Here is a 16,410-nt window from a genome sequence, read left to right on the forward strand (position 1 = left end):
TCAGGGACCCCTCCCCCAGCCCAGGGGGCTCCAAGCCCCATTCAACCTTCAACACTGCCAGGGATGGGGCAGCCCCAGCTTCTGGGGGCAACCTGGGCACCCAGGGGCTCAGCACCCTCACCCCAAACAATTTCTTCCTTTTGTCTCCCCTAAAATCTCTCCTCTTCCACTTGGAAACCATCCCCTCTTGGCCCATCCCTCCAGCTCCTTGTCCCAGCTTTCCTGGAGCCCCTTCAGGCACTGGAAGGGGCTCTGAGGTCTCCCTGGAGCCATCTCCAGGCTGAACACCCCCAAATCTCAGCCTGGCTCCAGGCAGAGCTGCTCCAGCCCCTCCTTTGGACCTGATCCAACTCTGGGGTTTCCAGAACCAACCAGAAGCTGCAGGGGATGTGTCTGGAGCAGGTGGCTCATCCCAGGCCTGGATTTTCCCTCCTGTGCCCCCCCCCCCTTCCCCCAAAGAAGAGCCATGGGGGGGGGGGTGGGGTGGGGTGGGGACCACCCGGGACAGGCCCCAGCACTGGGGACTTTTCCACTTTTCCTTCAGGGCTAAACAAAACCATTTCCCAAGCAGGAAGAAAACTGCCTTGGCTTGGCTTGGCTTCCAGGGAAGGGTGTGGGGGGGCAGCTCTGAAACCCCCTGGAAACCACACAACAATCAGAGGAAAGAGGGAAGTGGTGATAAGGAGCAGGCAGCAGCCATGGGGGGGCTGGGGGGGGGTCCTGTCCACCCAGCAGCTCAGCAAAGCCCGAGGGAAGAGGCAGAGGGAAAATCCTGGGAATGAGCTGGGGGTCTTGGTAGGGTTGGGAAGGCTTTGGGAAGGTTTTGGGAAGGCTGGGAGGGGTGACAAGGGGGGTGCTGGCAGGGGAAAGCATCAGCCCAGTGCAGCAGCTGGAGGGAGGGAGGGAGGAAGCAAAGCTGGGCAGCAGGGAAAATGGATTTTGTCAAGCTAACTAGATCTATTTTTAGCTAAAACCCGTAATTAAGCCAGTCCTTGATAATAGCAGGACTTTAAAGGCAGCAGAGCTTCTGTTCCCTATCTGGCTGGTACCAAAAGCAACCTTGGCACAGCTCAAATAAATCAGAGCCCGGGTGCTGCCCAGCGAGGTAATTACAGGAGGAGCCTCCTCGGGAAGCGGATCCAGGACAGCCCGGGGGGAATCGGCTCCCGAGTCCCAGCTGGGAGCAGCGAGCAGCCTGAACTTCAGTCCCCGAGGTGGGAGAGAAAGGTCGGGAATCATTCCTGGGCAAGGGGATTGCTCCCTCCTGGGAAACGGAGGCTGGGAAAGAGCCAAAGGATCCCGGGAATCCGGGCAGGGCTGAGGACATGGAAAACCCAAACAGAACCGCTGGGCTGGTTCTGACAGGAATGGGGGGTGGGAAGGAGGTGATGGGAAGGAGAAAAAAACCTCCCTGCCCCCTGCAGCTCCTTCCTCTCACCTTGCACCTCCTCATCCTGACCCCCCCCCCCCCCCCCCCCAGCCCCCCAAAGCCAGCGAAACCCTGCCCGGAGCAGCTGCAGGTGCCCTGAGACACCCGGGGGTGCATCCAGATGTGCAGATTACCAGATGTGCAGATTACCAGATGTGCTGGGTGCCGGCTGGACCTGCTGCCAGCTCTGCCCCAGCCCCCCCAGATGTGCCCCCCAGAGGTGCCACCCCCTTCCCATCCCGCTCCTGTCACCTCCATCCAGCTGTGCCCCCCCAAACCCTCCCATCCAGCTGTGCCCCCCCCCCCCCCCCCCCCAACCCTCCCATCCAGCTGTGCCCAGCTGTGCACGGAGCGGGCTCCCGGCGCCCTCTGGTGGTCCCGCTGCCTCCTTTTTAGGAGAGGAAAAGCTGGGAAAAAAAAAAAAATAAAATAAAAGCTAAACCCAACCTCTCTTCGGTTCATCACATGTCCTTGGAGCACCGATAGGACCCCCAGCACCCCCTGAGCATCACTGGGACCCCCAGCACCCCCCATGCCCCCCCACATCCTCTGAGCACCAGTGGGACCCCCCCATGGGGGGGATGAGGAGCTGTATTTGGGGGGGGGGGTGGTCAGGCCTCGAACTGCAAGCAGCCTTCTGGTTTCTCTCCCCTCAGCTTCCTGCCAGGCTGTTTCTGGGGGGAAAAGAGGCAGAAAAAGGGCAAAATGTTCTGGGGAGCCTTGGACTTTGCAGCTGTGCCCAGTCCAGGGAACTGGGGGGGGGGAGGAGGGGGGGGCAGGGGGTGCCCAGGGACAGCCGTGCAGCCCACAGCCTGCTTGCTGTCACCCTCCGAGAGCCCAGGGACAATTTGGGGACAGAAATGGTTTTCCAGGAAGAGAAGGGCTGGGAAGCAGCACCCAGGGCTGGACCCCATCCCGAGGTCCCGGGAGGCTGGTGGGGGGGGTGAAGGGGGGGGGGGCCAGGCAGCCTGTCTGGAGTCAATCCCTGGTTTTCACCTGGGCTGGAGTCCAGCCCCCAAAAATAGCAATCCCAAAAAAACCCCAACAAGGTCACATGAGAAGGGAAGGGGGGGGGACAAAAAAAAAAATAAAAATAAAGCCAAGAAAACCAAGGCAAAGGATGATCCGTGCTGCCTTCTCCCATGTGGGTGCCCCCACTGCTGCCACCCCCGAGGACATTTGGGTCCCCGCACCCATGCCCGCACCCATCTGAAGGGGTCTGCGGGGTCTGCGGGGGGGTCCCTGTCCCCGGCGAGGGGACGAAGTGACCCCGCGGGGACCGCTCCGCCCCGGGCAGCCTCGGCTCCTGCTGCCCGCACCAACCCCCCCCCAGCACCCCAACACTGCCACCCCCAGCACCCCAACACATCCCGCAGGTGAGTCAGCACCCCTCGGACTGTCCCCCCCCCCCAGGGCACCCCGGCAGAGCCCCGGGGGCTTCACCCCCCCCTCCCCAAGGGGATGCAGGGTGCGTCCCGCACCTCCCGGGGGGGTGCGGGGTGGGGCGGGGACAACTTGGGGTCCCCTTTCCTCTAGCTGGGGGGGTGGGGACACGTTCCTACTTGTTGAAGCCTTCCAGCCCGAGGAGGAGGAGGAGGAGAGGGGTGAAGCACAAGGGGGGGGATCTCGAGGGTCTCGTTGCAAACGTGCAAAACAATTTGGGATAAATCGTCCCTGCTGCCTGGGTTTGGGGTTTTTTTTTTTGGGGGGTGGGGGACAGAGGAGCTGCAGAGAGAAGCACCCAGGGGTTCCTCGGGGCAGAAAGCATCTCGGTGGTGAATTATTCCAAACAACCCTGAGAAATCCTGTGGGTTATTTCTGGGGCTGGTAGATCCAGAAATGCTTGGCTGTGTCCCTCTTTTTTTGGTTTGGTTTTTTTTTTTTTTCCCTTTCTATTTTCTTTTCTATTTCCCACATGCGCCTGAAGGAAACGTCATGTTCCAACTAAAACTAACAAACAAACAAGAAAATTGAGCTGCTGGGAAAGCCCAGAGCCCACCTGAGCTGTGTTGGCTGTGGCAGGAGCCATCCCAGTGCCTGCAGCTCAACTGGAATAGGTTTTAAATATATATATATATATTTATATATATATATAAAATATATATAATAATATATAATATATATATAATATATATACATATATATATTATGTATATATATATATACACACATATATATATATTTAAAACCTATTCCATATAGGAATATATATATATATATATATATGTCAAGGCTCAGTATACTTTCAGTTTGGGCTGGCAACCCACCCCTGGCTCCCATTAGCCCATCCCTGGTTCCCGTTAGCCCACCCTTGCCTCCCGTTAGCCCACCCGTGGCTCCGTGGCCCTCACCCCCCCGTCCCGGCTGTCCTGGGGAGCTGATAGGGACCGGGGGTCCCTTCCCCAGCCCTCAGCATCCCTGGGAGAGCACCGAGACCACAGAATCCCAGCCTGGGTCGGGCCGAACCGAACCTTAACGCCCATCTCAGCCCAAGGCGGGCCCTGGGCAGGGACCCCCGCCCCCCCCCCCCAGCAGCCCTGCAGCGGGGACATCGCAGCCCCCCCGGGATGACAACACCCGCGTTCCCTCCCGATTTTTAGCGTTTTTCTCCCGCATCCCCCCCAACCCCCCCTCGGCGCTGGAGGCTCAGCCCCCCCACCCCCACCCCCCACCCTCCAGGGGCTGCCCCCCCCCCCCAGTCCCCATCCCAGGCAGCTGCAGGTGACCGGTCCCTGGCTGCGGGGGCTGCTGGGGCTTGGGGGTGGGGTTTTTTTTTTGGTTTTTCGGGTTTTTTTTTCATCCCTTCCATCCCTTTCCTGCGCTCGCTGGAGGCGGCGGAGCCGCAGCCCGAGGACGGCGGAGCCGGGGGTAGGTGCGGGAATGGGGGGGGGGAAAGGGTGGGATGAGACCCCCGGGATGAGAATCCCCCCCGCCCCTCTAGGTTGAGATTCCCGGGCGGGGGTCCCCAAGGATGAGACCCCCGGCCCGAGCCCCCCCCCCAGGGCTGAAAAAACCCCTCCCGAACCCCCTCGGGTTGAGCTCCTCGTCTCCGAGACCCCTGCCCGAACCCCCCCCCAGTGCTGAAGCCCCCCTGCCCAAGCCCCCCCGGGGCTGAAACCCCACTGTCCGAGACCCCCCAGGGATGAAAACCCCTCCCGAACCCCCCCGGGTTGAGCTCCTCGTCCCTGAGACCCCTGCTCGAACTCCCCCCGGGGCTAAGACCCCCGGGCTGAGACACCCCCCCCCCCCCCAGGGGCTGAAAACCCCACCCCAAACCCCCGGGGCTGAGACCCCCGGAGGCTGAACCCCCCTGCCCGATCTCCCCGGGATTAAAACCCCCCCTGGATGAGCCCCTGCAGACCCAAAACCCCCTGCCCAAGCCCCCCAGGCTGCCCCCCCTGCCCTGCCAGATCCTGAGCCCAGATCAGAAAATTAATTTGAATATATATATTAAAAAAAAAAAAAAAAAAAACAAAAAACAAAAGAAATCAAACAAAAAACCCCATGACAACTAACATTTTAAATTGCAAATCACAGGGTTTGGACCATTAAATTAAAATATAATAATAATAATAATAATAATAATAATAATAATAATAATAATAATAACGTTCTTGAAGTGACACAGCACTATAAAATGGTTCCTTTCTGATGCAAAAATGAATAATACTTCATTTCCCTAGAAAGAAAAGTCCTTGGACTGTCCCTAGCCAGACACCCAAGTCCTACTGACAAAAAAAACCTGCTAACTGGCAGAAGATTTTGTAAATTCAGCCCTTACCAGGGGTAATTGCCCTGAGCATCCCTCCCTCTGGTGCTGGAGGTCCCCAGGTGTCCCCAGGTGTCCCCAGGGGTCCCCAGGGGTCCAGCCCCATGCTGGGAATTCTGGTGAGGGGGAGGAGGAAAAAAAAGAATAAAAAAAGGACCCTTGACCAGGACAAGGTGGAAGCAAGGGGGATGAAATTAATTTTTGCATCACTTGCCTGTTGGACTCCCTGCTCCTTCCCTTCATCCCGGGTCAGCCAGGTGGCTCAGCACCCTCCAGGATGGGCCCTGCAGCACCCAGCACCCAGCCTGGGGCAGGATGGGGGCCTGGAGCTCCTCTCCAGGGCTTCCCCTCGGCCAAGGGGCAGAGAGAGAACAGGCAGGGGGGGTTCTTGCAGTCTCCCTCCTCTTATTTCCATGGTGCACTCAGAGGAGACCAAGCCCGGATTCCCAAGCACCTTCTGAAGGAATCCATGGAATCCTGGGATCTCAGGGTGGAAGGGTCCCCCAGGATCATCTGCTCCTTCCCAGGATTCTTTTGCCACCAAGCCAGAGGGCAACACATCCAGGTCCCTGGGACACGTGCTAGCCAGGAAATATTCCCTATATAATATATATATATAATATATAATATTCCCTGAAATATCTCTTCAGGGAAGGGCCCAGTGCAGCCTCCCTGACCCACACCAGTGGCTCTGGCACAGCTGGTCCTGGGTACCAGTGCCATCATCTCTGGGTACCTGTGCCACCCCCCTGGGTACCAGTATCCCCCTGGATACCAGTGCCATCATCTCTGGGTACCTGTGCCACCCCCCTGGGTTCCAGTATCCCCCTGGATACTGGTATCATCACCCCTGGGTACTGGTACCATCACCCCAGGTACCAAACGCCACCCCCCTGGGTACCAGTGCCACCCCCAGGGGCCAGTGAGTCCCTTCAGAGCAGCAGTGCCAGTGTTTATCCCCTGCTCTTCCCTCTCAGCTGATGCTGGAAAATCCCTTGGCAGAGGAATTTGTTGAAAAGCAAAAGAGAGAGAGGGGGGGGGGGGGACACAACTGCTTTGTCACTGCAGCTCTGTCACTAACCCTGTGGCCCCCATGGACTCAGCTCCTCCTCTCCCTCTCCCTGCTTGTTCCAAAGGAAGATGCTGAGTGGGGATTTCTGGGTTTTTTGCCTTTTTCCCCCACATCAGAGCTGCTGCCTCCGAGCTGCTGGAGGTGTGGCAGCTGCCAGCAGTGAGTTGCAGATTTTCTGGGCTCTGGGTGCTGGGCACGGAGCTCGGCTGAGAGGAGGAGGGGGGAGACACGGCCAATGACTCCAACCAGGGCAGGCCCAGGGCTGCAGGGGAGCCAGGAATTGAAGGAAACAAAACTCTGATCCCTTACAAGCCCTTTTCTCCCTCAAAGCTTGCTCAGACCCAGAGGAAAATAATGTCAGAGAAAAGCTTCGTGTCCCCAGCTGGCAGAGAAAGGCTGAGACAGAGAGTGCTGTGCTAAACACCTCTGAATTCCTTCCCAAACCAACAAATGCAGGAAATATTCTTCCCATAACCCCAGCACATTGGGATAATCATTGGGATAAACCCCAGCACCAGAACATCCCCTGCTCCAGCCTCAAGCCCAAATTCTGCCTGAAGAGGGCAACACCTGGAGCCTCAACTAAACAAAAGGTGTTGAGCAGAGCCCCTTCCCCTCCTCTGCCTCCCCCCCCTTCTGGCCCTTCCCAGAGAAACTTCCAGAGGAATGAAATCACCCTGGAAAAAACCCTGCAGCCTCCTGGGCTGTGCCAGCAGGAAAGGGAGATAAAAAAGAGGGGAGCAGGGATGTCTGGGGATGCCTCAGGGATTGCTTGTGCAGCCTGGCCTGGCTATTGCCCTTCTCCCATCCTCTCTTTCCCTTCTCCCACCCCATTTCCCTTCTCCCATCCCATTTCCCTTCTCCCACCCCATTTCCCTTTTCCTATCTTCTCTTTCCCTGTTCCCATCCCCTCTTTTTCTCCCATCCCCTCTTTCCCTTCTCCCATCCCCTATTTCTCTTCTCCCATCCCCTATTTCCCTTCTCCCATCCCCTCTTTCCCTTCTCCCATCCCCTATTTCTCTTCTCCCACCCCCTCTTTCCCTTCTCCCATCCCTGTCCCATCCAGGATCCTCAGCTGCCTCCCACCCTGACCTCTCAGCTTTCCCAGTGGGGATCCCATCAGGACCAACATCCCCCTGGCCCCAGGCTGCCCACTCAGGACCTGGAAATTCCCCGTGGGGGAGGCCTGGGCACCCCTGCCAAGGGCCCCCAGGAGCTGCCTCAGCTCCAGACAGCTCCCTGCTCCCTGCCCCCTGCTTTTTATGGTGCTTTGTTGTTTCTGGAGATGAGAAAGGGCAGAAGAACCTAAAAAAAACCCCAAAACAAACAAACCCCAACCACCCCCGGGCTGCCAGGCTGCTGCTGGGTTTGTTTGTCCCTTGCAGAGGTGCAGGGTGGCTGTGGTCACTTTGTCACCTCCCTGTCCTGCTGAGGAGCCCACGGGTGCCCAGCTCCTCCTCACCCTGTTTGGGACAGGGAGAACCAGGACAGGGAGAACTTTTCCTGGGCTGGAAGTGAGGATGGCAAATGACAGCCCAGGGTCCCCCAGGATCCCCCCAGCTCACAACCCCCCCCTAATTTCTGCCTGAAGACCACGGGTCAAAGCACTCAGGGGGGATGTTCAGCTCTTGCTCTGTTATCCCAGTGGCTAATTACCCAGGGTTAAGTATCCTGGGTGTTTTTTTTTGGGTTTTTCTTTCTTTGGGTTTGGGTTTTTTTTTGTTTGTTTGTTTGTTTTTTGGTTTGGTTTAGTTTTTTTTTGTTTTTTGTTTTTTTGGTTTTTTTGCTTACCATTTAATTCCCACTTAAATCCCAGCTTTGAGCTTCCCTTCCTCCAACCTTTCCTTCCAAACTCTCTTCCACGCTGCACTTTCACCCTGCAAGTCAGGCAGACAAGAAAATGATCATTTCAGGGAGGATTTTCTGGGCATGGAGATGATCATCCCAAGGTTTGGCAGCACTGGAAGTTCCTGAGCCACAGGGGCCACGGGGAAAGGAGGCAGCCCAGGGATAAACCCAGGTGTGAACCCCCACAGCTGGATGGGAAATTTAAAATAAGATCTTGAGCAGGGAATTTCAGAAGAGAATTCTTCCAGGGAGGTGTTTTTTGGTTTTTTTTTGGTTGGGACTTAACAAGATAGGCTATATAGTCCTCACCAAAATAAATAAAAAAAAAATATATATATATTTCAGAATGAGCATCTTCAAGTCCCTGCAGTTTTGCAGCCTGGTAAAGCACTGGTGCCCCAGACCCTCCTTCTCTGGGGGGAACAAAGCTGAGCCCAAGCTCAGATCCTGGCTTGGAGTCACTTTTTGGGGCCATTTGGTGTCACTTGGTGTCAGCAGAGCTGCCTTGAAAAGCGAGGTCAGTGAGCAGGGAGGGGAAAACCCAAAACCCCAGCAGGAAGTCTCAGCCCTGGGGAGGTTCCATGGGGTCACCACAAAACCTTTCAGCATCCCAGGGTATTTTTTTTTTTTTTACAGCATCCCCCACGGGTCTCACTCCTTCCTTCCAGAGCCTTTTTCTCCCCCTGGGAAGCAGAGGTGCCCCCAGCCCTGGGTTTAACCCCCCCTAACCCCAAGGTCCCAGCACCCAGAGCATCCCCAGGGCAGCAGCAGAGGGGGGGAGGCTTTAGGGTGGGCTCAGCTCAGGGAAAAAGGGAAGGGGAGACCCTTGGTGTCCCCACCTCACTGGCCTTTTGCAGGCAGAGCTGGAGGGAGGGAGGGAGTCAGGGAGGGGGCAAGGTGAGCATCCCCCCCCCAAACCACCATTGCAATTGCATTTCCTCTGCTGAAAAACCCCAAAAGTGTCCCCTGAGACCCCCCAATCTTGGCTGGAGCCCCTGAGCTGTTGGGTCCCATGCACCCCCCTTGGTCTGGATGCAGGCAGGAGGAGCCTCTTGGAAAAGCTCCAGGAGAAGCCTGTAATTAAGTTAATCACCAGACTGCCAAGGGCTGTGGGTGGGGGATAATTACACCTCACCTCCTGTCCCTGTCACCCCAGGGGTGCCACCTAAGCCTGGGAGCTGGGATGCTGGGCTGGGATGCTGGGATGTTGCTCCATCCCAGTCCCCACTGGGTCACCTCCCCCCTGGGCAGCTTTGTCACCCCCAGGGCTGCCTCTGCCTGCAGGAGGATGAGACAGAACCCCAGAGCCTGTGTCCCTGGGGTCATTTCTTGGAAATCCTGGGATTTGCCCCTAGGGCTGGGCTCTCCTGCCTCTCCCACCCAAGGGAGACCCTGCCAGGCTGGGGGGGAGCAGCAGAGGAGGAGAGAAAGGAGCATTTCCAGGAATTTCTACCATCCTGCCCAGGCTTTGGACCACGTATTCCCCTTCCAGAGGTTGAAAGCTGACTGATAAATATTTCAAGAGGGAGTTAATGGTAGTGCTGGAGATAAAAGTCCCCTTGCCACCCAGCACATCCTGCTGCCAGGCTCCAGGTGCTGTTACACATTTATCATGGGTAATGTTTATGCTTTGCCCAAACATTGATTAAATCCTTCCAAAAGGTTCCCCAGGCTGAGGAGGGGAGGGTGACACTGCTGGGGACAGCCCTGGAGCCACCAGCACCCCCAGGAAACCCCTTGCTGGTCCCTGCTCCTTGCCTGGGTGAGGGAACCCATCCCACACCATGAATCCTTGGAAAAAAAAATCCCTTTATCCCCCAGATCTTTGCTGGGGGTGCTCAGCCAGCTCTCAGCTCACCCCCAAGCTCAGGGTGCTGAGGAACCCCCAGGGACAGCAAAGCCAGAGCCTGAATTCCCATGGATTTGACAATTCCCCTGGATCTGAGCCAACCTCCTGCCTCGTGTCCTCCCCACTGAGACACCCCCCAAAAAACCTGGGCTGGCACCAACAGGAGGTGGCCACAAAATCTGTGTCACAGGAGCCACAAAAATTCCCTGGAAGCCCCAGACAGCCCCGTCCCGACCTCACCTGGTGATCCAGACACCTCAAAAAACTCCTGGGCCATCAGCAGTCCCCAAAATCTCAGATCCTTGGTGCTGGAATCCCACCTGGAACCTGCAGGGGTTGGAAATCCAGGAGGAAAAAATCTCCTTACTCCTTTTCCATGCTCCCCAGGCCCCTGGGCTGGGGTTTGGGAGGTGGCCCCAGGCCTGGCCCTTCAGCCCTTTGCAGGCTTTGGGGTTTCCCATCAAAGTTTGGGGTTTGGAGGTGTTGGAGCTCAGGACCTGACCCAAACTTTGCAGAATTTCTCAGCTATTCCATTCCCACCCTGGGCTCATCTCCTGGAAGGAGCAGGGGGGATGCAGAGCTCCCCCAGGATTCAGCAGCTTCAAAACAGCCTTGCAGGGCTTAAGTCTCTTTTTTTTTAAGCTTTTTTTTAGTTGGTTGATTCAGGAAGCTCTTTCTGGGCTTCTGGGGTTCTGCCACCTTTCTCCAAGCCATTCCCCCTCTTCCAGCAAACCTCCTCTTGGAATTTTTCCTTTTTCCATGGGGCAGCAGATGACCACTGGGGTGTGGGTGATCCCTCAGCTTGGAGAGAGCTTTCTCTTCTGCTATTTAATTATTTCCCCGGGATTCTACCCAAAGAACTAAGGCCTTAGTGTTGTCTTTGGGTCAGGTTTGAATTCCCAAAAAAACCCTTCCTGTTCCTGTCAAAGACCTGGAGCATCCTCCCCATGGGTAGAGAGAAGGTTGGGAAGAGGAGAGGCAATGGGAATGGAAAATAATCCTTCAGCTTCTCCTGGGGAGCCCAAGGTGGCTGAAGAGCAAGGAATTAATCCCAAAAACAGGGGGAAAAAACAAACAAAAAAAAATAATTAAAGGAAATTAATCATGGAAGCTGCTGCTCTTTGTAGATGCCCTCAAAGGGGGTGTCCCCAGCAGCACAGCTCCAGCCTCAGCTTCCCTGAGCTGGGGTTTGGGATCTTTTTTTCTGCTTTTTCCCCTCCCACATCCACAGCATCTCCTGGTGGTGCCTGCAGGGTTGGGCTCAGAGCTCCTGAGTGACTCCTTGGCTGAGCTTCAAACCCTTTTTGTTTGGTTGTTGGTTTTTTTTTGTTTTTTTTTTTTTGGTTGGTTGCTGGTTGGTTTTTTTGTTTGGGTTTTTTTTTTTTCTCTCTCTTTTTTTTTTTTTTGTTTTTTTTTCCCTTCTGCAGGACACACTTTTAGCACCCACGTCAAGGGAAAGCAGGAAGAAAACAGAATTTCTGCTGCTCAAAGGGCATCACCACCCAGCCAGGACACATCCCCCCCACCCCCCCAGCTGGATGAGCATCACCTCTGGGGCTGTGTCCCTGCCAGGCTGATTCTGTCCCTGCTGTGAATCGGCCCCAAAACCCCCCAAACCCCCCTTGTGCCTTCCCTTTAAATCCCTGAGCCAGGAGCAGCTCCCTGACCTTCCCCATCTCTTCCAGCTGGGCAGAGGGATGGCTGAGGGGGAAATCACCACCTTCCCCCCCCTGACTGAAAGGTTCAACCTTCCCTTGGGCAACTACAAGCATCCCAAACTCCTGTACTGCAGTAATGGGGGACATTTCCTACGGATCCTGCCGGATGGGAAGGTGGATGGCACCAGGGACCGCAGCGACCAGCACAGTGAGCACCCCAAAAACCTCATCCCCCCTCCTCCCCTTTCCTCACCTGGAAAATAAAGGGGTTGGGCTCTCTCTCCCACTGCTCCTGGGGGGTTTTTCCAGCTTTTCCAGCCACCCTTTTTGTCCCCTGTGCTGAGCCCTGGGATGGGTCACAGCTGTAAGGAGCACTCAGGAATCCCAGGGTCTGGTACCAGGGTCACAGAAGAGAATCCCAGTTGGGATTAAAGATTGGGATTAAAGATCAGCTTCCCAGATCCCAGCTGGGATTAAAGATCAGCTTCCCAGATCCCAGCTGGGATTAAAGATCAGCTGGTTCCAAGCCATGGGAAGGGACACCTCCCACCAGCCCAGGGAACTGCTGGAAAAGGGACAGCAAAAGGCTACAAAGATGTTTAGGGGACTGGGATATCTCTCCTAGAAGGAAAGGCCAAGGGATTGGGGTCTTTTTGGTCTCAGCAATGCTAAGATAAATACTTCAAGCCTTCTCCTGGTGATTTAACCCAGGTTGGCAGCAGAATTTCAGCTCTAAAAGCTGGAACAAGCAAGGAAGAGCTCCCCAAGGCTGGAAAAACCCTGCCTGGGGCTGGCAGCCAGGAGTAACCCTGGGCACCAACCCTTCCCCAACTGCCCTGGGGACCATTTCCTTCCAGCTAAACATCCAAAATTTTCTTATTTTCACCTGGATTCTGCCTGCCAGGATCCCCAAGGACTCCAAGCCCTCTCTGGGGGTCCAATGATTCCCTCCCTGTGCCCATTGCTTGCACCACCAGATGAAAAGAAAACTTTTGTGGAACCTCAGGATGAAGCCCCTGCTCCTTCCCAGCCTCATTTTCTCTGTTTCACCCCATTTCTTCAGGGAAGGGAATATCTGCACAAACCTACAAAAAAAAAAAAAATGCAAGAAATTGGATGTGAGCTTCTGGAGCCAACATTCTCCATCTCTCTGTGACCAGAGACCTCAGTGTCCCCAAGGGCACCTGGAGGGTCCCTGGTTCCCTCTGAGAGGAATTTTTTAGGCCAGTGTCACCATTTTTAACTCTTTCCCCTTTTTCCCCCTGGGGCTGCAGGAGATGAGGAGGTGGAAGGGGGGCTGGGGGCTCTCCTGCTGCCAGGTTTGCCAGCCCAAAGCCTGACCCAGGGGCTGGAAATCACAGCAAATCTCCCACCTGGGCAATTCCTGAATTAGCTGGAAGTTCCTGAGCAGGAAACGCCAGGAATTAAAAAGGTGAAGCACTGGGGCAGGAGCTTCTGCCACCTCAAGAGATGAAATTCCCTTTTAACCCAACCCAAAAGGACAACATGAAATTGTTTTAAAGAGAAGGAAGAGTCTCAGAGGTCCATTTGGGCTTCATTCAAACCCACCTGGATGTTTCTGTTACAAGGAGAGGAAAACCAGAGTATAAACATACATGGAGTAGGTGGTATCTCTGCAGCTCAGGGATAAAAGCTGAAGGAGGGATGGGAATGAAGACTAAAAAGCTGGATTTTGCAGGTGACACTCTGGATGTCACCACAGCCCCCTGCACATTCTGGCAGGGCCACAGCTTGTCCAGGTTCCAGCTGGGGACAGGATGGAGCCCCAGGCTCCCAAAGCTGCTCCCAGCCTCTTCCCCATAAATGCATTAAAGGAGAAACTTTGGGCTGAGCTTTAAGCACTTCCCAAGATTCCTGTAATTAGCAAAGCCTGGAAAAAAAAAAAAAAAACAACCAAAACAACCCAAACCAAAAAGGAACCCACGGGGCAGAAAAAGGACCCAGAAATAGCCAGGAGAAAGCTGCTGGGTCAGGCAGAGGATGCTGAGCAGAGGCAGGAGGTGGCTCAGACACCCTGCCCTGCTCCCCTCCCACACTGCCAGCCCCAAAAGGAGCTTTTTTTGTCCCTATTCAAGGCCCAGCACTGGTGGTTGATGCTCCATGGGCTGCAGGACCCACAACCCCGCTCAGAGCTGGGCTGAGCATCAAATTCAGCCCCCTGGGACGAGCTGAGATGTGGCTGGGGGACACCTACAGGAGGGGTTTTTTTAGGATGCCCACCAGACCTTTCCATCTCGTCCCTTCCCAGCCCAGGAGGGAGCATCCAAGTGGATGGGAGGCTTTGGATCAAGGTTCTGGAATCTGCCCGGCCCTGGCTGAGCTCCCAAAATTCTTCTTCCTCGTGTCCCTCCCTCAGTGTCTTGTCAAAACCACATCAGGAATTTGTAAATTAGAGCCAGAATTAAAAAAACCCCAATCTCCTGTGTCCCGTTCCAGCATCCAACCCAAAGAGGCTGCCCTTCCTTTGATGTGAAACAAGGGAAAAATTGGTCTTTGGTTCCTGAAGGGTTGCTCTGGGGCTTCTTTGAAGGAAAGGGTACAAGGAGCCACTTTTATGACACTTCTTATAAACCCTTTTATGAGCAAAAATACCCTCCTGACTTTCCAAGCTGCTTGGACATCATCTCTGATGGGGCTTTTTAATTTGTTTGTTTGTTGTAATTCCCCTTTTCCTGTTTTCCTTTTGTTCTTTTTTTTTTTTTTTTTTTTTTTCCCTTTCAGTCCAGCTCCAGCTGAGTGCAGAAAGCGTGGGAGAGGTCTACATCAAGAGCACCCACTCAGGACACTACCTGGCCATGGACCCCACGGGGATGCTCTATGGCTCGGTAAGTGGGAGGGGGCTGCATGGACCCCCCAGTCCTCATCCCATGGCACAGGGGGGGCTCCAAGGCTTGGAAAAATCTGGGAGCACTGATGCAAACCACAAGCAGCAATCAGCCTCTGTTGGGTCTTTTGGGCTGCCCACTCTTCTTCACCCAGGTTTTTTTTTAGGGGGAAATAAGGAAATAATCCAATGATACCAATTCCCAGCCACCCCCCAAATGTTGCTTTTGCATCCTGGTTGCCCCAAGTGAGAGCACCCACAGCATCCCAGTGCCAGGGGGATCATGCAAGGCAGGAGCTTCCCCCCCTGTGCCCAGGGCCTGGAGGGCATGGGGGTCACCCAAAATAATGAGGATTTTTGAGAATGGTCCCATTGTTGGCACTAAAAGTGGGAGAGGAACCCCAGGAGCTCTTCTGCTCCCTGCATCCTGCATCCCACAGCCCAGAGCATGGGGCTGGGCTCTTACTGCCCCATAAACTGCCCAGGACAGGGATAAATCCTGCAGGGGACAAGGATCAGAGGCGTCCCTGGCCATGCAGGAGGTTGGAGCTGGATGGCCTTTGAGGTCCCTTCCAACCCAAACCAGTCTGATCCTGGGATTCCACTTACCTCCAGCTTTAACCATGAACTTTACTGGGGCTGGGAGGTGTTGGGGACAGGTCTGGAGGGCATCTCAGCAGGGGTGACATCTCAGCAAGGGTGACATCTGAGCAGGGGTGACATCTCAGCTGGGGTGACATCTCAGCTGGGGTGGCTGCCTGGGGAGCATCGTTCTCCTCCTCCTCCTCCTTCTCTTCCTCCTCTCCTCTTCCTCCTCTTCCCGGGGGCATTATCCCAGCTTCCCATCCCTGCCTGGGGCTCTCTTGCAGCAGCTGCTGGGGGAGGAGTGCCTGTTCCTGGAAAGGCTGGAGGAAAACCATTACAACACCTACGTCTCCAAAAAGCACGCTGAGAAGAACTGGTTTGTGGGGCTGAAGAAGAACGGGAGCAGCAAGCTGGGCCCCAGGACACACTATGGCCAGAAAGCCATCCTCTTCCTCCCCCTGCCCGTCTCACCCGACTGAGCCCAAACCCCAGAGGTGACCCAGAACCCCAAAACCCAGCCAGCACCACCACCACCTTTGCCCTCCCCTTGCTCTCTGGTTTTTTGGCCAGGGCTGCAGAGCCCGAGGTTGGAGCATCCCAGAGCAGAGTCCTGCACCCTGCCCCGAGCTTGGCAGAGGGGAAAATCCCCAGGAATGTGGCCAAGGGCACCCCAAGGCACGCTTCCACCCTCCCCAGCCATCCTGAGGCTGGGATGCCCCCTAGGAAGATATTTACCCACCTAATTCTGTAGCTTCTGATGTGCCCTGGGAGCAGTTTCAGGCTGCATCACGTCCCCAAGCACCAGGTGACATCCTCAGCCCAGCTCCAAGACATCCCAGCTGCCCTTCCAGCACCAATATTCCTGCATTTTTGTGCCCCTCGTTGCCATATCTTATTTCTATTTATTTATGAAGTAAAGCCATCTCTTCTACAACCTGCTCCCAAATCATTCCAGTGAGGATGGGGCAGAGATGGAGGGTGGGATGGTGCAGCAGGAAGAGCCAGGACCTGGTTTTCTGTAAATTTCTGGGGAAAAACTGGGCAGCCCCATCCAGTGTCCCCTCACTTTGCAATCAGAAGCCCTTGGGGGCTGCAGGAGCAGGAGATTTACAGCAGCTCAGCTCTCCTCCCCATCCCTGGGGAGCTCCTGGGTCCCTGCTTCCCAGTCCTGTCCCCAGGGACACGGGACAATCCCTGCAACCCCCCCAAGGAGTCATTTGGACAGAGAAGAAAAGGCACCCTGCCTCTCAGGGTTGTGTTTTCCTTTGTTTTGGGTTTGGTTGGGTTTTTTTTTTTAATTATTTTCAGGAGCAATCAGCTACTAATGACCACACCTGAGAAGTGCTCTGCTAATC

General features: G+C 55.2%; 1 protein-coding gene across 5 annotated transcripts; it reads left to right on the plus strand.

The window, feature by feature from the left end:
* The first annotated feature begins 2,508 nt into the window (after positions 1 to 2,508).
* Positions 2,509 to 15,989, plus strand: FGF1 (fibroblast growth factor 1). 5 transcript variants are annotated; one of them, XM_071759091.1, is made up of 5 exons: positions 2,509 to 2,805; positions 4,261 to 4,297; positions 11,653 to 11,833; positions 14,368 to 14,471; positions 15,309 to 15,989. In XM_071759091.1, the coding sequence occupies exons 3-5, from the start codon at positions 11,665 to 11,667 to the stop codon at positions 15,420 to 15,422; spliced, it is 387 nt and encodes a 128-aa protein (XP_071615192.1). In that variant the 5' UTR covers positions 2,509 to 2,805; positions 4,261 to 4,297; positions 11,653 to 11,664; the 3' UTR covers positions 15,423 to 15,989. The 5 variants fall into 5 exon arrangements, with proteins under 5 accessions (XP_071615192.1, XP_071615191.1, XP_071615187.1 ...); XM_071759090.1 differs by having other exon boundaries at positions 2,512 to 2,805; positions 15,343 to 15,989; XM_071759086.1 differs by having other exon boundaries at positions 2,513 to 2,805; positions 15,340 to 15,989.
* Positions 15,990 to 16,410: the final 421 nt, after the last annotated feature.

The sequence above is a fragment of the Heliangelus exortis genome, chromosome 15 (assembly GCF_036169615.1).
Source record: "Heliangelus exortis chromosome 15, bHelExo1.hap1, whole genome shotgun sequence".
Lineage (NCBI taxonomy): Eukaryota > Metazoa > Chordata > Aves > Apodiformes > Trochilidae > Heliangelus > Heliangelus exortis.

What these genes read in the sequence shown, in the direction of transcription:
- FGF1 (XM_071759086.1), top strand. Translation starts at nt 11,665, where the DNA reads ATGGCTGAGGGGGAAATCACCACCTTCCCCCCCCTGACTGAAAGGTTC. An exon ending in GGACCGCAGCGACCAGCACA is followed by an intron (nt 11,834 to 14,367) that starts GTGAGCACCCCA and finishes TTTCCCTTTCAG; the next exon opens with TCCAGCTCCAGCTGAGTGCA. An exon ending in CGGGGATGCTCTATGGCTCG is followed by an intron (nt 14,472 to 15,339) that starts GTAAGTGGGAGG and finishes GCTCTCTTGCAG; the next exon opens with CAGCTGCTGGGGGAGGAGTG.